Source organism: Setaria viridis, chromosome 5 (assembly GCF_005286985.2).
Source record: "Setaria viridis chromosome 5, Setaria_viridis_v4.0, whole genome shotgun sequence".
Lineage (NCBI taxonomy): Eukaryota > Viridiplantae > Streptophyta > Magnoliopsida > Poales > Poaceae > Setaria > Setaria viridis.
Window position 1 is genome coordinate 45612875 of NC_048267.2, and position 27019 is coordinate 45639893.

Sequence of the window (27019 nt, forward strand, 5' to 3'; positions counted from 1 at the left end):
CCGGTACCGGGTGAGAACAGTGCATACAACGGGTGGAGCACCTGTCGATTTGCATCGCAGCACGAGCCGCTGCCGTCCTCTCGCGAGGCGACGGCAGGACTCTCTCCCTTCATTAATCTGTACCACGTAGGAGATTGAAGATCTGATCTCGCAACTTACAGACGGCCCATTAATGGCCGTTGTACGTGCCCTAATCCTGCATGCATATGCGGCAAGGCTCCCAAGCCGTTGGAGTTTTTGGATGGTGGCACGAATACGTTGATGCAACTTTAAGCTATGTACCTACTGCTTAGAGTCTTTTAATCACGTGATTGAGAGAGGAAAAGAAGACGGGAACATCGGAGAGCAATCTCTGGTTTTTTTGAATGAACAGGGTAAGCCCCTACTGAATATATATTTAAAAAAAAAAGGAAAGGCATACAAAGAGTTTACAACAAAATAAAACAAGAAACCACCAATCTAACCGGGGGGGGGGGGGGGGCCAAGAGTGTAGGAAAGAGCACTCGCTCTGGTTGATGACAGTTATTAAGCTCTGGTCCAAAACAAAGAAACAAAGGATGCTCATTGAAAAATGGGTTGTTTCAAATAATTATTGAAAAACAAGTTGGTTTCGAAGACTTAGTGAAAAACTGGCGTTTTGACGAGTTCTGCCACAACAGTGCGTTTTGTGCGCTTTAATTACCTCTGTCTAGATAACACCGGTAGAAGATGCCAAGATCAGAGCACTGACATGGATATCATTCATTTCGATCTGCATCCGTGTTGGTGTAGCTGGCCAACCAGCACGACCATATCGAGCGCACAATTTAAAGCGGCACTAATTGTGGTAATAAGCGTGCGTCAGTACTCTGATGACACCAGCCGCCGGTCAGATGCCGCGAAACATGCCTGCATTACACTCCTCTCACTTGCCGTTCAACACGAGCGCGCGCGTCCAAAATGCCATGCTTGATCATGCATGGTGACCAGTAGGTGTCGTCTCCGTTAAGCTGATGGAAACCAACGCCGGCTACCTATAAATACCGGCGCCCCAGCCCTTCTTTTGCCTCAAACCAAAAGCTCCGATCCATCCTTACGTGCTTAACTGCCTAGTACAGGCTACAGCTCAGTAGCTCACTCGTGCAAATGGCGCACAAGCTCCCGCCCACTCTCCTCGCCGCCTTCGCCGTCCTCCTGGCCCTCGCGGCGCCGCTGGTCGTCGTCGCCGGGGACCCCGACATGCTCCAGGACATCTGCGTCGCCGACTACCATTCCCTCAAGGGCCGTAAGTCATCTCTGCATTCACTACTACGTACTGCGCGATTCACAAAAACTACGTTCTACGTAGGACTCTGCAACGACTCGGGACGAATAAGAATGACACGTACGCAATTTGATTACGATGAACATATATGAACGAAATGTCCGCAGCACTGAGGCTGAACGGGTTCCCGTGCAAGAGGGCGGAGAACGTGACGGCGCACGACTTCTCCTCCGGCCTGCTGGCGAAGCCCGGCAACACCACCGACAACGCGGCGGGGTCGGCGGTGACGGCGGCGAACGTGGAGATGGTCCCGGGGCTCAACACCCTGGGCGTGTCCATGGCGCGCATCGACTTCGCGCCGTGGGGCGTCAACCCGCCGCACACCCACCCGCGCGCCACCGAGATCATCTTCGTGCTCCGCGGCTCCCTCCACGTCGGCTTCATCACCACCGCCAACGTCCTCTTCGCACGCACCCTCCGCAGGGGCGAGGTCTTCGTCTTCCCCCGTGGCCTCGTCCACTTCCAGAGGAACAACGGACGCACCCCCGCCGCCGTCGTCTCGGCCTTCAACAGCCAGCTGCCGGGCACGCAGGCCCTCGCCGCGACGCTCTTCGGCGCCTCGCCGCCGGTGCCGGACGATGTGCTGGCAAGGGCGTTCCAGATCGACGCCAGCCTCGTCGAGGCCATCAAGGCCAGGTTCCCGCCCATGTAGACACGCGCATGCAGCCATGCATGCATGCAGATGGTGATTTCGAGTTCCGATCGATACATTGTGTGCTAGCTGTAATAAAGTGTGATGGGTCAAATAATTGGTTGGGTCGTTTGGTGTGGTTATGCATGGTCTGATCTCGACACTTCACTGTTGTTGCTTTTCAATTTCGGCGCGAACCATTTGTGTGAAGGTGTGGTATGTGTATCTGTGAACTCAAGGAAATGAATGCTCTGATTGCCTCTAGTGGTTTTTTTTGTCTGATAAAAACTGCCAATGGATCGTCCTTTAATAGTAACAAATTCACCATTTGGTCGCAAATTCTTGTAAATTAGTCTATACATGTGATAGATCCAAAATATTAGGTTACTCTCTCCGTTTTAAATTGTAAATCGTTTTATCTTTTCTAGATTTATAAATTTATTTATGCATCTAGTCATATCCTATATCTAGATGCATAAAAAAACTATTGACCCAAAAAATGCTAAAACGACTCACAATTTGGAACGAGGAAGTAGTATAAACAAGGAATTCGCCCCAAAGGAGTTTTTGACATCGTGTTTTGCAATAAAACAATTTGTTGCCAGGGATGCTCATTGAAAAAAATAATAGGTTGGATTGAAACACTTGAAAAAATAATACTAAAAGAATGTATCATGGACATGTCTATCTTGATGGTCGATTTCATCAGCCACGTGTATGTCCATTTCACGTACCTTGAGTCACGCGAATGTCTGCCCAGCAAATATGTGCGCGTGCAAAGAATATAGCGTACAAGCTATTACAAAAATATGAGGTACAAACCGGGGATTAAGCTGGAGAGGCTATTATGGGTACATAATTACATTGCTTACAGCTCGACAAATTGCAATCACACGATAGATAATTGCAATTGATGCTTGACGTGAGAAGCAACACTATTGGCTCGCTCTCCCAACTCTCACATCACTAGGGTACGTACACACACACACCCCATCGATCTTCCTCTTCTCGCACTCCATTGGTAGTAAACTGGTGACGTGACCATCGACAAATACAATCGATGATCCATCGGCACGTCTCTGTTAAGCTGAAACGAACGCTGGCTATCTATAAATACCGGGGCCCCAGCCCATCTTTTGCACCATCAAACCAAAAGCTCCACCCTTTACGTGCTTAACTACCTACAGCTCACACACCAGTACACAGCTAACTAGCACACTAGATCTCTAGAAGAAGCTCCAGTCAGCTAGCTGCTGGGAGCTACTAGGACCAACCAATCATCACGAGAACCATGGCGCACAAGCTCCCCGCCATTATTCTCCTCGGCACCCTCGCCGTCCTGCTCTCGTTCGCCGCACCACCGCTGGTGGTCGCCGGCGACCCCGACATGCTCCAGGACATCTGCGTCGCCGACTACAAATCCCTTCAGGGCCGTGAGTGATGCCCATCATCTCTCATATTTCTTCTTTCATATAGTACATTACATTTCACAATAACGTAACAAGTATACATATGCTGATGCAAACTCACACGTACGCGTGTGCAGCGCTGCGGGTGAACGGGTTCCCGTGCAAGCCCGAGGCGAACGTGACGGCGGACGACTTCTTCTTCGGCGGGCTGGCGAAGGCCGCCGACGTGTACACCGGCAACCCGATGGGTTCGGCGACGACGGCGGCGGACGTGGCGGCGCTCCCGGGGCTCAACACCCTGGGCGTGTCCATGGCGCGCACCGACTACGCGCCGTGGGGCGGGGTGAGCCCGCCGCACGCGCACCCGCGCGCCACCGAGATCCTCTTCGTCGTCGAGGGCACCCTCGAGGTGGGCTTCGTCACCGCGGCGGGGAACCGGCTCCTCACCCGCAGCGTCACGAAGGGCGGGGTGTTCGTGTTCCCGCGCGGCCTCCTGCACTTCCAGCGCAGCGTCGGGGCGGCGCCCGCCGTGGCGGTGTCGGCGTTCGACAGCCAGATGCCCGGCACGCAGACGGCCGCCGCGGCGCTGTTCGGCGCCGCGCCGGCGGTGCCCACGGACGTGCTGGCGCGGGCGTTCCAGACCGACGGCGGGGTCGTGGAGAGCATCAAGTCCAAGTTCCCTGACGCCGTGTGAATTTTGTGACGTGGTTCGTCGGAAAAAAAATTTGTGACGTGCAGACGTGGCGTGAGCTCAATCCATCCGTCCGTGGGCAACCCAACGTAACTGGGCAGATTGGCGCGCCCGTTCAGGAAACAAAATGTTTGTGGCTTTTATCTTGCGTCAATTTGTCAAGGTAACTGTATTCTTTTTTGTCTAAAGTGATCAATCATAGAAGACGCAGTCGAGTCTTTAATTTCGATCCCAGTCCAAATCAACTACCTGTTTCATCAAAAAAAAAAAAATCAACTACCTGCATCCGCAACCAGAGCAGCAAGCGCGGCTGCGCGGGCGGCAGCAGAGAGGCCTGCACGGCCCCGAGCTGGCGGCAGCGAGCCAGCGAGGGCCCATAGATTCATCAAAGCCCATAGATCACCAACAGAAAGCCCACGTCGAATCAGCCAGCGCCCCCTCGGTTTCTCATCTTGATTTTCACCCAACCTGCCGCCGTGTGGCCCCACAAAAATACAGAGGGCCCAGTAGGCCTAGTTAAATGGCGCCCAACAATCAAAAAACACCCACACAGATTCATTCAAAGCCCATAGATCACCAACAAAAAGCCCACCTCGGTCGGTTTCTCATCTCGATTTTCGCCCAACCCAGCAGCCACCGTGGGCCCCGCAAAAATACAGCGGGTCCAGCCCCCAGCTACCATGCATACCAGATCCGATCCGTTAACCGCGGACGCCACTTGCCCCCACAATCTTGCCCGGTAGTTACGCTTCCGCCCGAGGCCGCCTCCAATCGCATCACGCGCCGTCCTCCCCTTCCTCTCCTCCCTCCTCGTCGCCTCCGCCTCCTCCCAATCTCCGCTCCAATTCCGGCCACTCCAACCCAACGAATCCCGCGGTCACTGCGGCGGCGACGAGGCCTGCACCCTCCCCCTCTCTCCCCCATGGTGGAGGCCGAGCCCTAACCCTAGCACGCTCGCAATGGACGCCGCCGCGGCCGCGGCCGCGCGCCGCAAGCTCGGCGGCTACCTCCGCGCCGTCCTGTCCGTGGACGTGGCCGGGGCCGCGTCCATCCCGCCGCTCTCCCGGTGCACCCTCTCCGCCTGCGGGGCCGTGCCCCTCGCGCCGCTCCCCGACGAGGGCACCACGCCTCGGTCCAAGTGGAGGGCGTCAGCAGGCGGCGGCGGCGGCAGCGTCGTGCGCATGCTCAGGACGCTCGTGGCCAGCCGGTGCGTGGAGGTGGAGGGCACGCTGCTGCGGGTCGTGACCAGGAGCGCGGGGGTAGGGGACGGCGTGGTGGTGGAGGCGAGGGCGGTGGTGTTAATTGACGTCTACCTGCCCGTCGCAGCCTGGTCCGGCTGGCAGTTCCCGCGCTCCCGCACCGCGGCCGCCGCGGTCTTCAAGCATGTCAGGTGCGTGTCGGTTATTTAGCGCCTCAACGTTTTGTAGCGGTGGAATTTTGTCGCACATTGCTGTCTCTGGATATTGGGCGGCATGTCTGCGTTTCTGAGACGAATTTTGGAGCGTTGTGGGCGTAGCTGTTAATGATATTATTATCATTTGGATGGTTTTTGTGGACGTTACACTCTGATGTGCAAGCTTGATAGTTTACTGCATGTGTTGCCTTTAGTATCTGAAGATTAGAATTGCAATCCGTTTGTTTTAGGAAATTAATTTTCAATCCTGTTCCATCGTCTTCTATGTTTCCTTTCTGGGACTTTCTGTAAATCGTAATTAGGAGTACTAGCCACCAAGTTCCCGTACATCGCTGACAGGTTTACAACAATGGTTGAAATTTGGAGAGCTGGCCATAGGAAATCTGAATGGAGAAGTGCAGAGGGAATCTAATCATGAACAATAAAATGCTTTCCTCCAACTAGGAACGGAGGTGACAATGCATGAGCTTATACCTGAAGTATCGACCGAGGGCTAGTGGCGGACACCTCGTAGGCTGCCTTCTTTCTGCCATAAACCACAGGACAACTCCAGTGAGCAACAGGGGACTTTGGGCATGTTTCGATGTCGCACACAGAATTAGACAGGGGTGCAGGAAGCGCCCCCCACCTTGCCACGGCAGGCCATGCCATGGTGATGATCCTGCCTTCAGCGGAGCACAAGCAGAAGGTGCTATGCAGGCAAGGGGTGCAAGGGCCATGTCTGAGGTGGGGGCGATAACAATTGAGAGGAGAGCATGGGAAAAGAATGGATTAAGCTTGCTAGTGTAGATGATTTGTTATGTTTATAATTGTGTGTGTGATCAGATGTAATTTTCAGAGGATTGGAACAAATTTGAAACACAGAATCTGTCCATTCCAAGAATGCCCAATATGCCTAGCACCTTGCTAACAAAAGTTTTTTATATAATGCCATGTTCCAGGACTGATGCTGTTTATCTCAAGACAGAAATTATTATTCCTTTTTGTTGTCTGGAGTTTCTTTTCCAAAAACAAAACGTTGAGTTATTGGGCATATCCCTGGGGGGAAAAAATCTGGGAGGTACATTTAGTAAATTATCCAAGCATTTCAATTTTTCCCTGCATTCCCTAGCCCCTGATCCTTCAGATCTTTTAAAAGGCTATTTGTTCAGCTTCCCTTCTAACTATGTGATGGAACCTTGTAATAGGTTTCAAATTCGTGGCATTTTCACTCCTTGCGTTATTAATGTCAGTGTGTCTGCTGTTAATAGATATGCTTATTTTTCCCATATTAAGTCCCTATTTAATGCTCAAATTTCCTGTCCCATAGGTAATAACCACGCATCTGTGAATTTGAGTGAAATTGCAAAGTTTGTGGATCTTTTCATTTGTTATTTCCAAAAAGGTGACTTCTTATTCTGCTTCAAACGGCTTTAATTGTCAAGCCTATGAGTTGGGCAATGTGACAACTATTTGTTATCTCAGTAATATTTCACGTGTTGCCACCTTTCTCCTAGACTAATATCTCTTTTTTTTTTTGTCAGTTGCAACTGGGATGCTAGGAAAGCTTTGCTTGCTTTCGACTGGGCTGCACATGATGGTCCACACTGTGATGACCATTGCATTTGGAGCTGCACCGATTGTCACGTACTTGGTTGCGAGGACCATCAGATAGCGTCTATATCAAATAAAGAGAAGTCATTTGACCTGCACGAAATCTTTAAAACCCTCCCTGGTGTTAGGATGGAGAAGGGCATGCAGACGGAAAGAATAATACCAGATGCAGAAACACTGGAACTGGGTATTTGGTCTGTGCCTGATGATGTATTGAATAAAGTACTGATTCTACTTAAACCCAGGGATTTGATAAGAGTGGCAGCAACTTGTCATCATCTAAGGAGTCTTGCTGCCTCTATTATGCCTTGCATGAAGCTTAAGCTTTTTCCTCATCAAGAGGCCGCTGTTGAATGGATGTTGAGGCGAGAGCAGAACACGCAAGTCCTGGCGCATCCTCTGTACAAGGATTTCTGCACTGAGGATGGTTTCCCTTTCTACATAAATGTTACCTCTGGTGAAGTATCTACTGGAAATGCTCCAACCATAAATGATTTCCGTGGAGGTATGTTTTGTGATGAACCTGGGTTAGGGAAGACAGTAACAACGCTGTCTCTTATTCTAAAAACGCATGGAACACTTGCATACCCTCCTCAAGGCGTGGATGTGAGTTGGTGCATGCATAAGCCAGATAAAAAATATGGATATTATGAATTAAGTCCCAGTTGCTCTTCTAATAGAAACAGCTCTTCGTCTGTGTCAAAAAAGCTTTTGAGGGAGGATGTGACAACAGATGATCCATGTTCTAGTGGACTATTGCATGATGATGATCCTGTCTGCAGTACCAGATCTTCAAGAAAGAGAGGCAGGTTACTGAGCCCTGATCCAACTAAGGTCATGTTTCATGCTACGAGTGAGAAGTCTCCATCGTCATCGCACAGCAAAGTGCGTCCAACGCCAGCAACTCATGTACTGAAGTTCACTAAAAATTCTAAGCAAGTTAGGAAAAACCTCATGGATGCATACAGCAATGGATCAGTTGGCAATAAAAGGAAGAGAGGCACCACCTCTGAAACAAATGAGACCTGGGTTCAGTGTGATGCTTGCAGAAAGTGGCGAAGGTTATCAGATGCAACAGTTCTTGATTCTACCACAGCATGGTTTTGCACTATGAACACTGATCCAACACGGCAGAAATGCACTGCCCCAGAGGAATCATGGGATTTTGTGAAAAAGATAACCAATTTGCCAGGATTTTACAAGAAAAACTCTTTGCCTGGAAATGAGGAAAATGTGTCGTTTTTCACAAACATATTGAAAGATAATGTTGCTATGATCAATTCAGAAACCAAGAAGGCTTTGATATGGTTAGCAAAACTTTCTCCTTCAAAACTTGTGGAGATGGAATTGGTTGGTTTGACTCGCCCAGTTCTAGATACACGTGCAACTACAGGCAAGGGTGCCCGTCCATATTACAAGATATTTCAAGCATTTGGCCTTGTGAGAAAGATTGAGAAAGGTGTGACTCGGTGGTACTATCCCCCTATGCTTGACGATTTAGCTTTTGATTCAGCTGCACTTGGAGTTGCTCTTGAAAAACCGCTGGATTCTACTAGGTTTTATTTATCTAGGGCTACCTTGATAGTGGTACCTGCTAACTTAATTGATCACTGGACAACACAGATACAGCGTCATGTGTCCTCGGACACCCTTAATGTTTTTGTGTGGGGAGACCACAAGAAGCCATCTGCTCACAACCTTGCTTGGGACTATGACATTGTCATAACCACATTCAGCAGACTAAGTGCGGAATGGGGTCCACAGAAGAGAAGTGCACTAAAGCACATCCACTGGTTCAGGGTTATACTGGATGAAGGGCACACATTAGGTTCGAGCCTTGCCCTGACGAACAAATTACAGATGGCTGTCGCTTTGGTTGCATCAAATAGGTGGATATTAACTGGTACACCTACACCAAATACACCAACTAGTCAGGTTGCTCATCTTCACCCCATGCTTAAGTTTCTTCATGATGAAGTTTACGGTCAAAACTACCAGTCGTGGGACTCTGGAATCCATAGGCCTTTTGAGGCGCAAATGGAAGAGGGACGAGTTCGTCTTGTGCAGCTGCTTCAGAGGACTATGATTAGTGCAAGAAAAGCTGATCTGAAAAATATTCCTCCTTGCATAAAGAAGATAACCTTCCTAGACTTCAATGAGGGGCATGCAAAAAGCTACAATGAACTGGTGGTTACTATTCGCCGAAATATACTGATGGCTGATTGGAATGACCCTTCTCATGTAGAATCCCTTCTGAACCCCAAGCAGTGGAAATTCCGTGCTACTACTATAAAGAATGTCCGTTTATCTTGCTGTGTTGCCGGGCATATCAAAGTAGCTGAGGCAGGTCAGGATATACAGGAAACGATGGATGATTTGGTGAAGCTGGGCCTGGATCCTTCTTCAGATGAATATCAGTTTATTAGAATTGCTCTTTTAAATGGTGCCAGTTGTTTCAGGTATGAATGCTTTTGGTAAAGTAAAACCGTATTACGTATCAATCAGATTATTTCCTTACACAAATATTTTTCTTCAGGTGTAAAGTTTGGTGTCGATTGCCTATTATCACACCCTGCCAACATATTTTGTGCCTTGATTGTGTAGCTCTTGATAGTGAAAAATGCACATTACCCGGTTGTGGCAATCATTATGAGATGCAGACCCCTGCTGTGAGGCTAGAAAATCCAAAACCAAAATGGCCAGTGCCCAAGGATCTAATTGAGTTGCAGCCTTCATATAAGCAGGTGGGTACTTTAATTTTCATCTATTTTGTTTGCTCTTGAAAAGAAGTTTTGTGTAATTTTTCTCTTTTTTTTTTGCAGGATGATTGGGACCCCGACTGGCAATCAACATCTAGCAGCAAAGTTTCTTATTTGGTTGACAAGCTGATAAGCCTACGAGAAACATACATGAATCATGGGAATAACATAACCAATAGTGCTGGTCATGCTAATGCACTATCTTGTCAACCACAGGCAATGTTGGACAAAGTTATAATATTTTCTCAGTTTCTAGAGCATATTCATGTGATTGAGCAGCAGGTTAGTTTGAAATGATTATACTCCAGCTTTTGGTTAACAGTTATGTTAAATTAATGACCATTGATCCCCTTTCCATTCAGCTGACTATTGCTGGAATAACATATGCGGGAATGTATAGTCCAATGCCTTTAGGGAGTAAGGTATGCTTTCTTATTCGAGATGTTTAATCTGTAAATTATACCTAAGTATATATGAGGCCTACTTTAGCCCTGGTGATCCCTGTTGACTCCACGCTGCTTAGTATTTGCACAAGTGAACCAGCCCCTTGCCCATTCACATGTTTTCAACTTTTTGTTTTGTTCACCAGATCTTACATTTCCCTATCTTGCTCCTTGTGTCCCTTCCAGTCTACATGACCACCTTCCTGTAGTTCCTTCTAAATTTCTGATTTCTGCCACTCTATCTCACTTGCTTCCTATTTCCCACTACCCGCTACGTTGCATATACAAGATTGCTGTCTAATTGGCAAAATACAAGTCACACTCTCCTTGGCAAATATCTGAAACATATTTTAAGAATTATCTGTTATTCTACGCAGAGAAGTGCACTAACCAAGTTTCAAGAGGATCCAACATGTATGGCTCTAGTCATGGATGGAACTGCTGCACTGGGGCTTGATCTGAGTTTTGTGACCCATGTTTTTCTCATGGAACCAATATGGGATAGGAGGTAATCTAACTATTCAGATACTTCTTCAAATAACTAATGCGGCCATATCCATAGGGTAAATTCTTTTGTTTCTTAATGAAATGTGAACTGCAAATTTATCTGACAATGTTGTACACTTTGTCTTGTTGCCTTACATCTATCTAGTATTTTGCTTTCGTATTGGCAGTCGGCTTTCAACACTTTTGCCAAGGATATTTCTTATCCCTGCCACTATCATTATCATGCATAACTGATGATTGCACTTTCTTTTCTGTTGTAATCAGTATGGAGGAACAAGTTATTAGTCGAGCTCATCGAATGGGGGCAACACGTCCAATACTGGTCGAAACTTTGGCTATGCGTGGTACCATTGAAGAGCAAATGCTTAAACTTCTGCAGGTTTGTGGGCATCACATGTTCATGACATTTTGATGTTAAATTATTGTCAAATCCTACGTGTGTTTGATTATTTTCATCGTCTGCAGGATTCTAGTGCCTGCAGAAAAATGGTGAATAAAGGAATAAGCAGCACTGAGAATGAAGGAGGCAGGCCTCATCGGAGCCTCCATGATTTTGCTGAAAGCAGCTATCTGGCGCAACTCAGCTTTGTGTAGGCAGGATCTAAAGCAGCCGCCCTTATTGATTGGGCGATAGCACTAACTAACTTCTTGATTTTCTGTTTCTTCCTTTTGATCATTCCCTTGCACTACAAATCATAATTGCTTTGCTTGCAAGTGAATGCTTGGAGTCCAAACATGTTTTGTTATGAATCACTTGTTTGACTAAAAGGAAAATGTCCATTTTTAGCCATCCAACTATCATCACAGTTTGATTTTGGTCATTCAACTTCAAAATTAGGAATCTTTGAAACCATTCACATTTTGTCATCGGACTGTTGCAGTCAGTGGTTTAGCTGACGTGAATGACACGTGTCAGTGGAACCTACGTTCCAGCGTTATCTTCTTCCCTCCCTACCCTTTTTCTCCCCTCACCCAAATCCACCACCCGACCCTTCTCTCTCTCCACCTACTCTGATCCGCCGGTCGCCCTCAATCCGCCTCTCTCCCATCGACCCCAAGCACCACCTGCAGAGCATGGCCCATGGTGGGGGGCGGCCGCCAAGGAACCCGGCCCAGCGGCAGCAAGGGTAGGTCGCTTGCGCACGGTCCCGCGGCGGCGGTGGAGGTGCTAGGTCCGGTCGGGAAAGAGGGGCACCCGCTTTCGTGTCGCCAGCATGGCCGAGTAGGGGCACGAGTGAGGAGACCCCACTTCGCTATGGGCGCGGCAGCTCGCGAGCGCAATCTGCAGCGTGTGGCCCCCTTGCATCAGCCCCTCGCCCAATTCCTCCGCCTTGCCGCCGATGCCCAACAGGCGCCGCCGCTCCGGCCCCTCGCCCAATTCATCCGTGAACGACGCCGACGCGTACGCGGGCGAACCCCCTGGACAGGCGGGCGCGCAAGCCGGCGCTGGGACCGAGGCCCGCTTGGTACTTCGTGAGCCCTGCGCGCCGCCACGGCGGGGCCTCGAGGTGCAGGGCGCCGTCCTGCGGACGGTGCGGTGGCGCCGCCGCCGCCGCCGCCAGCGCCCTCCCCAGCGGTGAATGGATAGGCCAGGCACACGACAACCACGTGGAGGAAGGCGGCGGCGTCCGGCACATGTGACACTTCTACATCACCGACTTTTCTCTACTGCGTGCGGAGGGAGAGGGAGAGGAAGAGAGATGGCCAGCCGCCGGCAAAGCTCTGGCGATGGATTTGAGAGAGGGCTGAGAGAAAGGGGGAGGGAGGGAAGAAGATAACGCTGACACGTGGGTCTCACTGCCATGTGTCGTCCACGTCTGCGAAATTACTGACTAAAACAGCCAGCTCGATGGTCAAATATAAATAGTTTTAACAGTTGGATGATCACAGTTTCGTAGTTTTGGAGTTGAATGATCCAAAACTAAACTATGGTCATAGTTGGACGATCCAAAACTAAACTATGAGCCTGCATGGAGTACGGCCCACAAGTTGCTCTGGGGGAGTTGTTTAATTGAACCTTCAACAAATATTGAGAACAGGTGCATATATATATTTGATAATTTGCAATATATAGTCGATTTTAAATAAAAGTAGATTAAGAAATCACTTTACACCAATGTCCATTGTAAACTAACCGGGGAACTAGTGACATGGCCATTTAGAAATTTTAGTAGGCTGCAAGTTCTTGCTTAAAATAGAGATGCACTTGAGGATTAAGAGCTCCATTATATCAAGTCTCAAATCTTTTCGATGGCCAATGATCAATTCCCTGCAATTTAAGTGTAATTTGCATTCAGTTTATTGATCATCGCAAAAAGTTCAATCACAAATATGTAGCAGATAATGAAAAACGCATCTACATTTTAGCAATACCAACTTGTATGAGCAGTACCAACAGGGTAACAGCAACTCGCCGCTTGTCCCTACTGCTGCAGGCGGCCGGCCGTCTCCTACTCTCCTCTACTGCTCACCGCTGGTTGTGCCTACGGCGCGGCTGTGCTCGCCGCTCACGACCGCTTCGCCGGCTGGAGAAAGGGGTGATCGGTGGGAAGACGATGGAGAACAACCTGCTGGTGTTCGATCTGGAGAAAGGGGTGCTGATTGGACTTTCAGTTGACCAGCTGCTAGAGCTCTAACCTGAGTCACCTTTGAGCCAGTAAAAGAGTGTTGTACTCTAGCAGCACAAGCTTTGTAGGCATCTCTATTGTTGCGTGAACATTTTGCAGCAGTATCATTGTGGTCCTCAGGCACGATGCACAACAAATTTCAGACCATCTCGCTTCATTTTCTCATTGTCTGTGCTGCACCACTATATCCGGAGTCGGATCCTCACTTGTTAGCTCCAGATAACTGATGCTGATCAAATGCACTATGAATTCAAGATAAAATGCATGAATTCATCAACGCAGTTAACAGAAACAACCTAAAAGAAACTCTTTGTAATGCAAGTTCATGCAGGCCAGAATGAAAGCACAACCGAAATGAAACTGTATCTTATGTTTTACACAGGCAAGAACATTTCGACGACACTTTCTGCTTATGTGGTGGTGGTGCCACGTCGGACCAGCGTGGACGTCCGTGGCGCCACTCCCGGTGTCAGGGGGTGCCATGCTGAGTACAGTGACGCCGTGCACAACGTCACGGTCATGCGGCCCCACGTGTTCCTCCTGTTCCCCTCGGTAGTTCGACGAGGCCATGAACAGGTTCTCCTTGCGCTCTGCAAAACATGGCGTCATTATCCAAGTACAGTACCAAATACACTACCTGGCTGAGCTGATTAGTCATGCGTGAACTGAACTCACATGCAAGGGAAACATGACCGACATGGCGGCGGTTGAGCCTTCGAGCTGTTCTACAACGGTTCTTGAAGTGGCCGGTCAGCTAAGATGCTGGAGAGAGCAACCTGATGGTGTTCCGTCTGATTAATTTCATGAATGTAAGGGCGTACTTATCAGCTTCAGATAAAATCCTCAGAATGAAATAGATGAATTCATCACCGAAGTTATATTAATTGATACGGCCGGAAAAAAAACTCTACTAATTTCATGCAGGCAAGGTTATAATTAAAGAGACTACGATCAAGAGAAAAATCTGGGTAAACTGTACCTACCTGATGCTTTACACAGGCAACAACGTTTCGACAAAGATACCCGGCTCTCCTTGTATACATAATGCATATGGAATTTGGACAGCTAACCATCATTTCAAACAAAAAACAATGAACTGCTGAAAAGCTAACTATGATTTGAGAGGCCGGGTAGTATATGGTAGATCCTTGACAGGCCTTATGGTGGCCCAGCCAAAAATTGAAAATAAAAAATGACTCGAGACTCTAGAGATTCATATTTAGTTGCGATCGACTAATTTGTCCGCACAACAAGCCAAGTCACAGAAATTAAAGAAAAGCATGCACTGTAAGTTACCTGGCAAAAATGAAAACAGCAGCGATAAGGAGGTTCTCACCATGCTAGATGAGGTGTGAAGCTTCTGTTACTAATATTCGACTTCTGGAATATGAGCGATCTTGTGCTTGTCCTCTCCTTGGCACTTCTCTGACAGTGATGGGCAGTTGGCAATCCACAGTTTCTTTAACTCAGTAAGATGTTGTATGCTTTCTGGCAGTGAAGATAGCATTGGGCATGAGCCGATTTGAATTTCTCTCAAAGAAGTTAAATCTCCCAGCCATTCTGGCAGTGTCTCCAAGTCATAACAGTCCTCTACCCTGAATTCCCGGAGGGAGATGAAGCATCGGATAACCTCTGGCAATGTTGTAAGACCCGTGAGGAAGCCAAGAGAAAGGATCTCGATAGAACAGAGATACCGGGCCCTATGCCACACTTCAGGAGAAGGGGATGTGCCCACTATCAAAAGGTAATATGGAGAAGTGATAGATGATACGTTCCCAAACCCATGTTCCGGCAAAACGTGATCGCTATTCTTTACGATCCAGGTCACGCTCCTTGGGGGATAAGGCAGGAATTTCAACTTTGGGCAATCGATAGCTAACAGCAGATGTAAATTAGGGATTAAGAACTCTTCATCTTCATTAGACGTTCTCGTTGTCCACCACCCTTCCAAGTTGTCCATTCCGTTCAAAAGAATCATTCTTAGCTTCCAGCAACTTCCGTAGTCCCCATAAAATTCCCTCCCGACACTTTTGAGATTGGGCATTCTAGCCAAGAACAATGCTCTCAAATTTGGCAGGCGCCCAAGTGGAGGGAGGTGGCTGCACCCTTTCAGATTGGAAAGAACGATGGTGGAAAGATGAGGTAGGTAGGAAGGAAGCTCCAGCATCCACCTAGAGAAGTCTATGCTCATGTAACCATCAAGAACAAGGAATCGGAGATTTCTAGGAGGCACAAGCTTCTCCAGCACCGATTTGTCAACCGATGCATCTGCATGCTCCGCCATACTACTTTCACCATGTTGCCATGAAAGCGACAGCCTCGTAAGATTTGAGTTGTTCAACAGTTTTGCCTGGTCTGCCCCTTCCAGATTCTTGACATTCTGAAGACCGTCGATCACCAGCTCAAGGCAGGGTGTCTTCTCGAGCTCTAAAATTTGACTCCATAGATCACCACGTCCATCAAGCTCACATGGCCTTTTCAGGTTTAGTTGTTCCCTAAGTTTCTCAACTCTAATAGTTATATAGATTGTAAAGAATGCTCTTTCGACATGTACAAGTGTAGACATGTTAAAAATACTATCCGGCAAGCCTTCAAGGAAAAAGCAGCCTTCCAGATCCAAACTCTGGAGTCGTAAAACACCAATAGAAGCAGGCAGATGTTTAAGTTTTACACAGAACGACAAATTTAGATGCTTTAACATCATGAGTTTGCATAGAGACTCGGGTAACATTTGAACCTTGGAACAGCTTGTCATGTTCAGATACTCAAGCTTAGAAAGTTGATCAATGCAATCTGGGACCTTTTCAAGATTATGGCAATCCGACAGCTCAAGATGTGTTAGATCATGAAGTTGACAACAAGATTCAGGTAGTGAGTGGAGTTTGTAGCAATCGGATAGGTTCAAAAACTGAAGCTTAAGCAACTTGCCAAAGGATTCTGGAAGGGTAGGCAGTTCATGGCAGCTTGCCAAGTTTAAGAAGAGCAAAGCACTGAGGTTACCGAAAGAGGTGGGAAGTTCATGAAGGTTGACGCATCCTGATAGGTCAAAGTATTGCAGCTTTTGGAGGCAACCAATGTTTGTGGGCAATGCCTTCAGAGAAGTGTTTGAAAGTATCAATGTTTGCAAGTTTAGGAGACGGTTCAGGGATTTAGGAAAGTTTGGGATAGGAAGGTTGGAAGCATCAAGATACCTCAATAGCTTTAGTCTACAAACAGAACCTGGTAGCTCTGACACATGGCATCCACTCAAATCCAAAACTCTCAGATATAATGCGTGTGAGAATGCTTGCTTAGGAAGATGCAGTTTATTGCATTCCCTGAAATGCATGGCCCTAACATTTGGTGGCAAAGACTTAGAGGATGAAGACTCGCTACTATTCATCAATAGCTGATAGTGACAAATCAATTTGTCCCCCTTAGTAGTGCTGTTTGCCACACCATTTGTGCAAGATAATTCATCACCAGCAACATGCCTTGCGAGATCGTGTACCATATCATGCATACGAAGTCTAAGTGTGGGTTCAAAACTCCTTGAAGCTGGCACCTTGCAAAAGAAAATAGAGCATAGTTCATATCTTTTCAAGACAAACAATTGCAATTTCGTAATTACAAGTACACTTACTGTAGGAGTCAAATTTGTGAGGAAGGACATCCCCAAGAATTCATTAACATATTCCCTACCAATCTTCTGAAGTGGTTGTTGCGCATTAGTATCTTGAATAAACCCCAAAGCAATCCATTGCTGGATCAAACAATCATGATCTATATCATGGTTCTTAGGGAAGATAGAGCAATACATGAAACATAGTTGAAGTTGTGGAGGCATGTGGTAATAGCTTAGCAGCAAGCCCTTCAGAATTCCTTTGTCATCATCCTTAATATCCAGTATGTTACTATTTTTAATTTCTAACCATTCTTCTCTTGTGCACTGCTTCTGCATCACATAACCAAGAGCCTTAGCAACCAGAGGTACTCCACTGCATCGCTGTGCAATATCCTTTCCAATGTCTACAAGGTCAGTAAGTTGACCATTTCCGAGATTACGAGGCTTCATAATAGACCAGCATTCATCAATTGACATACCCTCCAGTTTAATTGGGTCAACAATCTGAAAATATGAAGAATGTATGGTAGTGGTAGATACTAAACTAACAACCTTTTCACTACGGGTAGTGACTATTATATTGCTACCTTTCATTCCAGATTGCAACATGTTCATCAGATCCTCCAACTTAGACCTCTCTTCCTCCCATAAATCATCTAAGACTATAAGATAAATCTTGCCATGGAGTATGCGGTCAAGTTGAGATTTTAGGTACTGCAGATCAACATCATTACCAGGAGTGCTACCCTCGACCTGAGATATAATAGCAGACACAATCTTATTTAGCTGAAAGTCCATCGAGACATGAACCCATGCTTTCACATCAAACATATTTGTTTCCTTGTCAGTGTAAACAGCCTTTGCTAATGTTGTCTTACCCATTCCACCAAGGCCAACAACAGGAATGATAAAGCTTTCTTTCTCTCCATTTTTCTGCAACACCTTAGTCAGTATGTCTTTCTTCTCTCTTTCCCTTCCTATCACCTCAATTTCATCTCTGTCACCAATAAAGGTTTCTCTCCACTTCTTCTTACTATCTTGGCTTGTTGGGGTAGGCAATGTCAGAAAACGGAATTTCGTCTGTTCCTCAACAATCTTATCTAGCATCACCCGGATATTTCTCATCTTATCTGACATGGTGATGCGCACAACGAGTGGATTGATTGATGAGAAGAAAAATTTAGCCTGCAGTATTTTTGTAAGATGGAATCAGTGAAACAACCACAACATATATCCTCAGAAGGCATGTGTGACTAAAAATCTACCAAAAAGTTAGTATAGTTTTATGAAGTAGATATAACACCTAACTAGAAAATTATTTTCTATTTCTGGACACTAGCATGCAAGAATTCCTATGGATTCCCAAATTGTGGTCACCAACACTGACAAAAAAGTTGTGGTAGTGTCACAGTCACACCGCACGACATTATACTAATTAATCCTACAAGTGGATCAATGTTCCTATTCTATTTATTTATCGATGAATTGAGAATTGCGAATTTCGTTAGTCAATTGTGCTAAGAAAAGATTGTCTATTCTATGACCATTTAAATTAGGTACAGGAATTAGGATCTTTTTGGAATGTGTGAATACAGTTCAATGGACAATTTAAAGCTCTAACCCATTTTACTTTGTGCTTGATTTGGTAACCTTTTGAGGAACAAAACTAAGCTGGAGCCCCTAGAAATAATAACAAAAAGAGTGAATCAGACTGAAATTAGAATGCAGAAATGTGTAAAGTTTCCTTGAAATTTCATTTAATTTATTCACACTAGCATTATAAGTATATGCTGATAAAAATATTATTAAATGGACCATACAATATCCAGTACAGTAATCAACTGTGACCTTGCATTGGAGGGATCAGGCTAATTACACAATGGGCCCAATAACCTTTTATTCTGGAGATAGATTGCTCTTTGGCGACCGACTTTAGTAGAGAGCATAGCAAAGTAGCGACGAGTTGGCAAGCTAGGAGGAACTACTGCTATGTGTTTGAGGCAACAACACCACGTGTGTTGTCTAACAACTGAACCATGACTGTAACCCAAGTAATATGAAGCTCTCTTGTCCCTTAGAAACATGGGAAAGGAATCTGTATTTAGCATGCTGCAATAATTTTAAATTTTTAATTATCAAAGCATGTGAATTCCCCCTTCAACAACTAGAATTTTTTTTAGAAAAAGAATATTTGTTTGGTTTCCCTGCGTAATTTTCCCAAGCCTTTCAAATAAGCAAGGAAATCCTCGTAAGCTATGAACGGGCAAGGGAACAAAACCATAGTTTAAAATAGTCAGCTATAGCCTCCGCTTTCTCCGGCTATAGCGGATCGAGGTGGGTGCAGCTATCGCTCACGTGTGCAATTCATTGGCTATAGCTCCATCCAACAACCAAGTTTCTTAAAAAAAGAATAATTGTTTGGTCTCCCTGCACAACCTTTCCCAGCCTTTCAAGTGAGCAAGGAAATCCTTTTAAGCTATTGAATTGGCAAGGGAATAAAATATGAAATATGTGTCTACTTAAAAGGGAGCAAATGCTAAACAGAAGAGAGGACGTGTGCTTGTGGGACACAGTGGAAGAAGATATGTATGGTGGTTACAGGGCCCGGATCTACTATGTCAAACTTTTGCGCTCTCGTTAAATCCGTGCATCTCCCTGTAGGTTCAACTAGTCAATCAACTGACTAGCAGGTGTTTCCATGAACCAGTGTCATACGATGATTGCAATTAGATAATAAATTCAGATAACTATTTTCTCCAAGGAACATAATTTAGATAATAATTATCGGGTGGCTACAAAAATTGTACAGATCTAGCTCTGTGAGAGGCCTTGCAACTTTCCATCAAAACTACGTGTGCATATGATTGTTGGGTGTTCTGAGGGCTGTGTGTACGTATATGATTTAGCATATCATAGTCTATTACTTCTTCACAAACATATGTATATGGAACATTTTGAGAAATATGTAAATGGAATAATTTTGACAAATATCAAATGTTTTGTGGTGTCTGTTTACTGTGCACACCCACAGATCCACGAGAATACATGTAGACGCTAACTGAATAAAGAGTAACTGCTCTCCATTATCCTAATAGCTAGAATTAGTAGCATGAGAAGACCCAGTGTCATAGTACGTACCGTGCATGTACTATTTCTCCATATCATTGCGTTGGCGCCCAACTCATCCAGTGTGTCCTCCATGTCATAGGCAACAGATTTGTACTTCTTGAGCCAGAGTCTCGCCAATGCATCCTCGGACTCCTGGGAGCGCTTCTCAGCATTGTTAAGTGCAACCTGCAGGTTAAACATTTTGTCCTTCATCTCCTTGGCATCATCCTCAAAGTTCCATAGCAGCTCGATCCTCTCCCAGGCTTTGTCACCGAGCATGCTGCCAACATGCTGAATCACGGCACTTGCGATCATGTCAGGTCCCCCACTCATGGCTGCAGACTTGTGTTTTGCTTTTGTGTACTTGAAAGCTCCTATATGAAGAACATAAGACATGTTATGCAGATATATGCTGCTGCCTGTCTTCTAGTCAAGCTTTTTGCATCCACAGATACCTGAAGTGCAGTGCAGGTTCAGGACTTGGAATCCCCGCCGAAAGCAAACTGCATAAATCCCTAGACTACACCGCAAGTCATGGCCTTTGGTGAAAGCAAAGTAGGCGTGGTGCCTATCCTGGAAAAGAGAACGTATGGACAAAGTTAAAGATATGAACTTGAAATATTTAACTCAAAGGTGAAAGATTATGATTTCTTTGCTAATGAATTCGGGAGGGAGAGATGGGGAGAATGACGGAGCAAACACTGCACGAGACATAAATCATAAGAGATGGATGGATTTTTCGGCTTCTCGCCATGAGCTTGCTACAAGAACATATAAGACTGATATTCACGAGGGAGAACACTCTTGTACTGAATGAATACTGAAGAGTGCCACCCCTTGCTTCTAAAGATGAAGATGATTTGTTAACAGCACACGGTTCACTTGTTCGATTTCAGTAGGAACGCCAAGCGCGATTGTTCGCCCCGTACCTTTAGCATCGGCGACGTACGGCGGCCCGCCGTAGTTTCACCGCGTCCTCGCGGCAACACGGAAGATCAATTTCGGCAACAGGCGCGAGCGCCGCCTCCGAAGGGTTCCTGCCCCTGCCCGAGCCGCCGGACGACCAACGGCGTCCGCCTCCAGCGAAGCGGCCAAGGCCCTCCATCCGCCTTAGCAACCGCCTCTCCACCGGCGGCATCGCCCCACCGAGCCCCGCCCCCTCGACATTCCCCATCCGCCTGCAGACCGATGAATGGGGAGTACTCTACCAACCCGGGGTCCTACTGAGGGCCCAAGGAAGGAACGCGAGGTCGAGCTCGTCGGAAGCGTCCGCCGCCGCGGTCGATGGCGTCACTCTCGCGCTCGCCGTCGCTCGGTTCGGCCCCGCAGCGTCCGACGCCACCGGCGGCGAGCAGCAGCTGGGGCGGGTTTGGGTTTGGGCTTGGCATCCGGCTTGGGTTTCAATTCACACACGCGGACAAAAAACGTCATGTTTTTTTTATCAAACATATCGTTGTGCTGATACGAGACTTCATATTAGCTTAAGATTAATTGCGAAAAGTCATATTTGCCCTTGGCCTCTTTTTCCCGTCCTAATTATCCAAAATAAGTACGAGCATATATATGTTTACCGAGAGAGTACGAATACGTACATGAAGCATGTATACAGTACCATGAGTACTTTAAATTATGTGTACTAAGTTGTGTATATCATGAAAGAATATCAACACTTACATTTTGCATATCAAAATTTAATCCGTGTGAACACACGCATGATTTTAAAGAGTACGAGAACATGTAAAACTATATTTTATATCAGTTAAAAAATATATTGTTGTCTGTATGTATTGAGGGAGCGTGAGCATATACATGTTTGACCTACATGAGCCAAGGGTAAAATGGACTTTTCACATTAATCTCGTACTAAGATATATAGCACCACATCAGCAAAATGATGAGTTTGACCTTAAAACGGAAGTTAAGGGACTAAATTAACCTATCTGAAAGTTGAGGTGCCAACATGACCTTTCGTGTAAAGTTCAGGGAGTAAAATGAAGAATGAGTTTGACCTAAACAGAAGTTTGGACCTGTTCGCTTCAACTTATTCAGTCGGCTTATTAGCCACCAAACAGTGTTTTTCTCTCACAACAAATCAGCCGTTTCAGCTTTTCAGCCGGCTTATAAGCTGAAGCGAACAGGCCCAAAGTTGATTTTTGATGTAAAATTTAGGATGTAAAATTTAGGGACTACGATGTCTATTTTGCCTTTTATACACAGTTGTTAGTTCCCAGACCATTTTGCCTCGACAAGCAAAACTAGCCAAGTCCAAGATGGGCGAGGCGGTCAAGCTCATCGGCTCCGGCAGCAGCCCCTTCGTGCACCGCGCCGCTGTGGCGCTGCGCCTCAAGGGCGTGCCCTACGAGTTCATCCGCGAGGACATGAGCAACAAGAGCGATCTGCTTCTCCAGCACAACCCCGTCCACAAGAAAGTGCCCGTGCTCCTCCACGGCGGCCGCGCCGTGTGCGAGTCCCTCATCATCGTCGAGTACGTCGACGAGGCCTTCCCGGGGCCGCCGCTCCTCCCCGCCGACCCCCTACGACCGCGCCGCCGCCCGCTTCTGGGCGCACTTCCTCGACGACAAGTGCCTCAAGTCGTTGTGGCCGGCGCTGTGGACGGAGGGTGAGGCGCAGGCTGCGTCGATGGCGGTGGCGAGGGAGAACTTGGCGATACTTGAGGAGCAGCTCAGGGGGAAGAAGAAGAAGAGGTTCTTCGGCGGCGATTCCATCGGCCTCGTGGACACAGCCGGCGCCGGGTTGTTCGCGCACTGGCTCGGCGTGCTCGAGGAGGTCGCCGGGGTGCGCGTCCTGAGCGACGAGGAGCACCCGGCCCTGCGCCGCTGGGCGAACGAGTACCTCGCCGACGAAGCCGTCAAGGAGTGCCTGCCGGACAGGGACCAGCTTGTGGCCCACTTCTCCGCGAACAGGGACAAGTGCATCTCGATAGCCAAATCCATGCTGCCGCCGAATTGATGGAGTTGCTTGGCCTTGTTTAGTTGTTAAAATTGGGAGTGCTAAAATTATTGTTCCGGCACTGTAGTACACTGTAGCGTTTCGTTTGTATTTGTGAATTATTGTCCAAACATTGACTAATTAGGTTCAAAAGATTCGTCTCGCAAAGTACAACAAAACTGTACAATTAGTTTTTAATTTCATCTATATTTAGTACTCCATGCATGTAACGTAAGTTTGATGTGATGGAGAATCTTATTTTTGCATAGTGCTAAAGTTGGGAGTTTAGGGTGGAGTAAACAAGGGCTGAAACAATCGATCGGCTTTGTATTATCGTGATGGTGACATCTATCCGCTGTTTCTTGAGTGTCAGAAATAAAGGGCAACAGTGTTGCGAACTTGCTCTCTTACAGAGTGTTGTTTCCTGGCAGCTTCGTCCCTCCCGTCTTCCATTATTGGTCAATTGACTCTCCTTTGTAGCGGTATTCTAGTAGAAGCAAAGAAATCGATCATCCACTTTTGACCTGTATCCTCCTGCAGCAACGACTGAGGTTCTGTTGACCAAAATACTTGTTGGATGGGCACGTGTCGCAGCGCAGTTCCTATAAAGCACCCACAGCAGTTCGATCTGGCCAGAACAATCCCCGATCGAGCGCTTCAGTCGGTGTGTACGAGAACGGAGGCAAAGATGACGACCGAACCGGTGACGCTCATCGGCGCTTTCGGCAGCCCGTTCGTGCACCGCGTCGAGGTGGCCCTGCGCCTCAAAGGAGTCCCCTACGAGCTCATCCTGGAGGACATGAGCAACAAGAGCGAGCTGCTCCTGAAGCACAACCCCGTGCACAAGAAGGTGCCCGTCCTCCTCCACGGCGACAGGGCCGTCTCCGAGTCGCTCGTCATCGTCGAGTACGTCGACGAGGCCTTCGACGGGCCGCCCCTCCTGCCGGCCGACCCCTACGAGAGAGCCCTGGCGCGCTTCTGGGCTCACTTCCTGGAGGAGAAGGTGATTAATCGATAGTACCCGCTACTGCTCCTTCAGTTGCAACATCACGCCATTCTCATTTAACCAATTAACCCTGCCGAGCAAATCAAATTGACAGTGCCTGCAGCCGCTCCGGGCGGCGCTGTTCGCGGACGGCGAGGTGCAGAAGGTGGCAATGAAAGAGGCGAGGGAGAGCCTTGCAGTAGTGGAGGAGCAGCTCAGGGGGAAGAGGTTCATGGGAGGAGAAGCCATCGGCCTCGCGGACATAGCCGCCGGCGGCCTGCTGGGGCACTGGCTTGGTGTGCTCGAGGAGGTCGCCGGAGTGCGTGTCCTCAGCGATGAGGAGGAATACCCGGCTCTGCGCCGGTGGGCGGCGGAGTACAGCTCCAGTGAAGCGGTGAAGGAGTGCCTGCCGGACAGGGCCCGGCTTCTCTCCTACTTCGGCGCCATCAGGGAGAAGTGCGTCTTGGTGGCCAACTCGACGCTGCCCAAATAAACATTGAGCTCATCATCATCGTCATCTAGTAATGCTTTAGCATGTTTGGTTGCCCGTCACCGTCACCGCCTGCCACCTCCCCGCCGGCCACCTCCTCCCGCCTCCCCCGCCGGCTCCCTGGCTCCCCACCGGCCCCGCGCGCCTCCCCGCCTCCCCGCCGCCGCCCCGCCGTGCTAGATCTGCTATGGGGAGAGAAGAGAGGAAGGAGAGAGGAGTGGAAGTCCTATCTGTGCCGCTCAGTGCTGTGCCGCTGTGCGCTGTACTTAAAAAGTATCTTAGTTATTTTGCTTATTTTTAACACGTGTCACATCGAATGTTTAGATACGTATTAAATATAGACTATTTACAAAATTCATTACATAAGGGAGGTTAAACGGCGAGATGAATCTATTAAGCCTAATTAAATCTAATTAATCCATCATTAGCAAATATTTACTGTAGCAACATATTGTCAAATCATGGACTATATAGGCTTAATAGATTTGCCTCGCCGTTTAGCCTCTACTTATGTAATTGGTTTTGTAAATAGTCTACGTTTAATACTTCTAATTAGTATCCAAACACGGATACTAAAAATAAGCAAAGAAATCAAACCAGACCTAAATCCTCTCGCAGGAGGGGCTCGAGCCGGTAGCAGAGGTCGGGTTCCATCCGCATCCGGCGCTAGAGGGTCGCCGAGGACTTCCAACTTTAGAACCAATACTAATGCTGCTAATATTAGTATCAAGTTCAAAAATAATCGGTACTAAAGTTAAGGATGAAAGATAGTAGCCGGTCTGTCGAATGTCTCGTCGATGTACTCAAGGATGACGAGGGACTCGCAGATGGTGAGGTCGCCATGGAGGAGCACGGGGGCCTTCTCGTGGATGGGGTTGTGCGTGGGGGCTCTTGTTCTCCGGGTCTTCGAGGATGAGCTTGTAAGGCACGCTCTATGGAAGAATATAACTCGATAATATAACCGAGTACTTATAAGTACAAAGTAATTAATTTAGATTAAAAATGATTCAGAAAAAAAATAGCTAGAGCCTAATCGCCGCCTTGCTCGGCGCGGTGCCGTGAGTCCATGCGCCGCACGGTCGTCGCAAGGGGAACTGGGAAGAGGCTCTCCGGTCGTCCGGCGTCCGTGATGCCGCGCGCCCGCGCCAAAAAGCCTCGCCCGAGGGAGCGGATGGCCGGAGCACGATGATTGACCGTCATTTTCATCTCCGGAGGTCGAACACAATTATTTGGGCATCTGAACATGGAAGAGGAAAAAAATGGCAAGAAGCTCAATCTTCCGGGACAAGCAGCTGGCAGCCATGAAATCCTAAGGGCATGTACAAGCCACAGACAGTTTGTCGTCTGGATGATGATGTCACACCATATAAAGACATCTAAATAGACAACGTGTACAATCCATTGTTTGTTTGATTGTCTGTTAAGTCTTTAATGCCCGCATGTAGCCACGGTCAATCGTAAATAAGACTTGTGTATACTATTGTAAATAAGACTTGTGTATACTATTGTGTTGCTGGTTGAAAAAAGAAAGATCAAGTATAAATAAGATGCTTTTGGAAACATAAATATAAAAGATATTCGAATATATTTATATTAATGTAATAGAACAAAGTCCTAGAGTAGGCCTCTACGATAGCGTGCCCCACGTCCTGCATATGTACACAGCAGTCATTCTTCAGTCCATGTTCAGAGTTACCTCATTTTAGACCTATCGAACATCTTCCACATTATTCAGAATCAGCAAAAGTCTGTACTTAACAAATAAATAAGTTAGGTGGATACTTGCCTTTGGGAGGGCATCCATAACAGCGGCAGGAATAGGCATATGGAATAGGACTTGTTCATTGAAGGATTTTGCAGCTTTGAGGATCTAATGAACAAGCTTAGCCTGAAATTGTTGAGAACTCATGCTGAAATTATTCAGCAACTAGATCCATGAGTTTTGAGTGATTACCAAGGTGCATCCCAAGCTGCTAAACGTCCAAATCCAACGCAAGAGGGATCATTGCCGGCTGCATCCCACCAAGCTAGGGACATTGAAGGGGGAACGTGCGGTGGCGGCACGTCCCTGCTAGCAGCAGCGGTGCAGCCTGGCGCGGCGTGCGGTGGCGGCACCTCGCGCCTGGCCAGCAGCCTCAGCACGGCCATGGCGCACGAGAGGGGGTCGATTCGGCACCTGCGGAGCTCGAATGGACAGCGGCGAAGCTCGATTCGGCGCCTGCGAAGCTCGATTCGAAGCTCGAATCGACAGCAGTAGAGGTCGACTCGGCGGCTGCGAAGCTCAATTCAGCGCCTGCGGAGGTTGAATCGGCGGTGGAGGAGCTCCTCCTGGCGGCCCGCGTGAGCACACGAGCAGCTTGCTCGATGCAGGAGAGCAGCCTAGCGGCCAGCTGGGCAAGCTTGCCGGGCAAAGTGGCGAGGTGAGCAATACCAAGCGGCTTGCCTTGCTCGACGTGGGACAACGGATCCACGTCGCCATCAATTTGACCTTCGCGCGGGGAAAGCG

The 27019-nt window shown here is 47.6% G+C and overlaps 5 protein-coding genes and 1 pseudogene across 8 annotated transcripts; 5 read left to right on the top strand and 1 right to left on the bottom strand.

Moving 5' to 3' along the window:
• Positions 1–949: 949 nt before the first annotated feature.
• On the top strand, positions 950–2198 carry LOC117858249 (putative germin-like protein 3-2). Its single transcript, XM_034741285.2, has 2 exons — positions 950–1264; positions 1411–2198. The coding sequence occupies exons 1-2, from the start codon at positions 1126–1128 to the stop codon at positions 1953–1955; spliced, it is 684 nt and encodes a 227-aa protein (XP_034597176.1). The 5' UTR covers positions 950–1125; the 3' UTR covers positions 1956–2198.
• Positions 2199–3000: 802 nt separating this feature from the next.
• Positions 3001–4261, top strand: LOC117857932 (germin-like protein 1-4). Its single transcript, XM_034740859.2, has 2 exons — positions 3001–3367; positions 3481–4261. The coding sequence occupies exons 1-2, from the start codon at positions 3226–3228 to the stop codon at positions 4035–4037; spliced, it is 699 nt and encodes a 232-aa protein (XP_034596750.1). The 5' UTR covers positions 3001–3225; the 3' UTR covers positions 4038–4261.
• Positions 4262–4770: 509 nt separating this feature from the next.
• Positions 4771–11540, top strand: LOC117857929 (F-box protein At3g54460). 2 transcript variants are annotated; one of them, XM_034740852.2, is made up of 8 exons: positions 4771–5424; positions 6972–9500; positions 9578–9785; positions 9864–10082; positions 10163–10222; positions 10621–10751; positions 11015–11129; positions 11216–11540. In XM_034740852.2, the coding sequence occupies exons 1-8, from the start codon at positions 4994–4996 to the stop codon at positions 11342–11344; spliced, it is 3822 nt and encodes a 1273-aa protein (XP_034596743.1). In that variant the 5' UTR covers positions 4771–4993; the 3' UTR covers positions 11345–11540. The 2 variants fall into 2 exon arrangements, with proteins under 2 accessions (XP_034596743.1, XP_034596744.1); XM_034740853.2 differs by lacking the exon at positions 4771–5424 and adding an exon at positions 6776–6832.
• Positions 11541–13665: 2125 nt separating this feature from the next.
• On the bottom strand, positions 13666–21497 carry LOC117857931 (uncharacterized). Of its 3 annotated transcripts, none has more exons than XM_034740857.2 (7): positions 21019–21497; positions 20545–20662; positions 20120–20463; positions 17000–18166; positions 14714–16921; positions 14053–14153; positions 13666–13967 (listed from the first exon to the last, which is right to left on the bottom strand). In XM_034740857.2, the coding sequence occupies exons 1-5, from the start codon at positions 21025–21027 to the stop codon at positions 14744–14746; spliced, it is 3816 nt and encodes a 1271-aa protein (XP_034596748.1). In that variant the 5' UTR covers positions 21028–21497; the 3' UTR covers positions 13666–13967; positions 14053–14153; positions 14714–14743. The 3 variants fall into 3 exon arrangements, with proteins under 3 accessions (XP_034596748.1, XP_034596745.1, XP_034596746.1); XM_034740854.2 differs by having other exon boundaries at positions 14053–14168; XM_034740855.2 differs by having other exon boundaries at positions 14053–14168; positions 14674–16921.
• An 812-nt stretch (positions 21498–22309) lies between these two features.
• Positions 22310–23206, top strand: LOC117855877 (glutathione transferase GST 23-like; annotated as a pseudogene).
• Positions 23207–23553: 347 nt separating this feature from the next.
• Positions 23554–24814, top strand: LOC117855876 (probable glutathione S-transferase). Its single transcript, XM_034738274.2, has 2 exons — positions 23554–24041; positions 24139–24814. Exons 1-2 carry the CDS (start codon positions 23616–23618, stop codon positions 24514–24516), a joined length of 804 nt encoding a protein of 267 aa, XP_034594165.1. The 5' UTR covers positions 23554–23615; the 3' UTR covers positions 24517–24814.
• The last annotated feature ends 2205 nt before the right edge of the window (positions 24815–27019 follow it).

Coding starts and splice junctions, on each gene's coding strand:
- LOC117858249 (XM_034741285.2), top strand. CDS start 1,126: ATGGCGCACAAGCTCCCGCCCACTCTCCTCGCCGCCTTCGCCGTCCTC. Junction 1,265..1,410: donor CTACCATTCCCTCAAGGGCC/GTAAGTCATCTC, acceptor AAATGTCCGCAG/CACTGAGGCTGAACGGGTTC.
- LOC117857932 (XM_034740859.2), top strand. CDS start 3,226: ATGGCGCACAAGCTCCCCGCCATTATTCTCCTCGGCACCCTCGCCGTC. Junction 3,368..3,480: donor CTACAAATCCCTTCAGGGCC/GTGAGTGATGCC, acceptor ACGCGTGTGCAG/CGCTGCGGGTGAACGGGTTC.
- LOC117857929 (XM_034740852.2), top strand. CDS start 4,994: ATGGACGCCGCCGCGGCCGCGGCCGCGCGCCGCAAGCTCGGCGGCTAC. Junction 5,425..6,971: donor GCGGTCTTCAAGCATGTCAG/GTGCGTGTCGGT, acceptor TTTTTTTGTCAG/TTGCAACTGGGATGCTAGGA. Junction 11,130..11,215: donor AAATGCTTAAACTTCTGCAG/GTTTGTGGGCAT, acceptor CATCGTCTGCAG/GATTCTAGTGCCTGCAGAAA.
- LOC117857931 (XM_034740857.2), bottom strand. Junction 20,464..20,544: donor GAACCTGCACTGCACTTCAG/GTATCTGTGGAT, acceptor TTCTTCATATAG/GAGCTTTCAAGTACACAAAA. Junction 18,167..20,119: donor GGAGAAATAGTACATGCACG/GTACGTACTATG, acceptor AAAATACTGCAG/GCTAAATTTTTCTTCTCATC.
- LOC117855876 (XM_034738274.2), top strand. CDS start 23,616: ATGGGCACGTGTCGCAGCGCAGTTCCTATAAAGCACCCACAGCAGTTC. Junction 24,042..24,138: donor CTCACTTCCTGGAGGAGAAG/GTGATTAATCGA, acceptor TCAAATTGACAG/TGCCTGCAGCCGCTCCGGGC.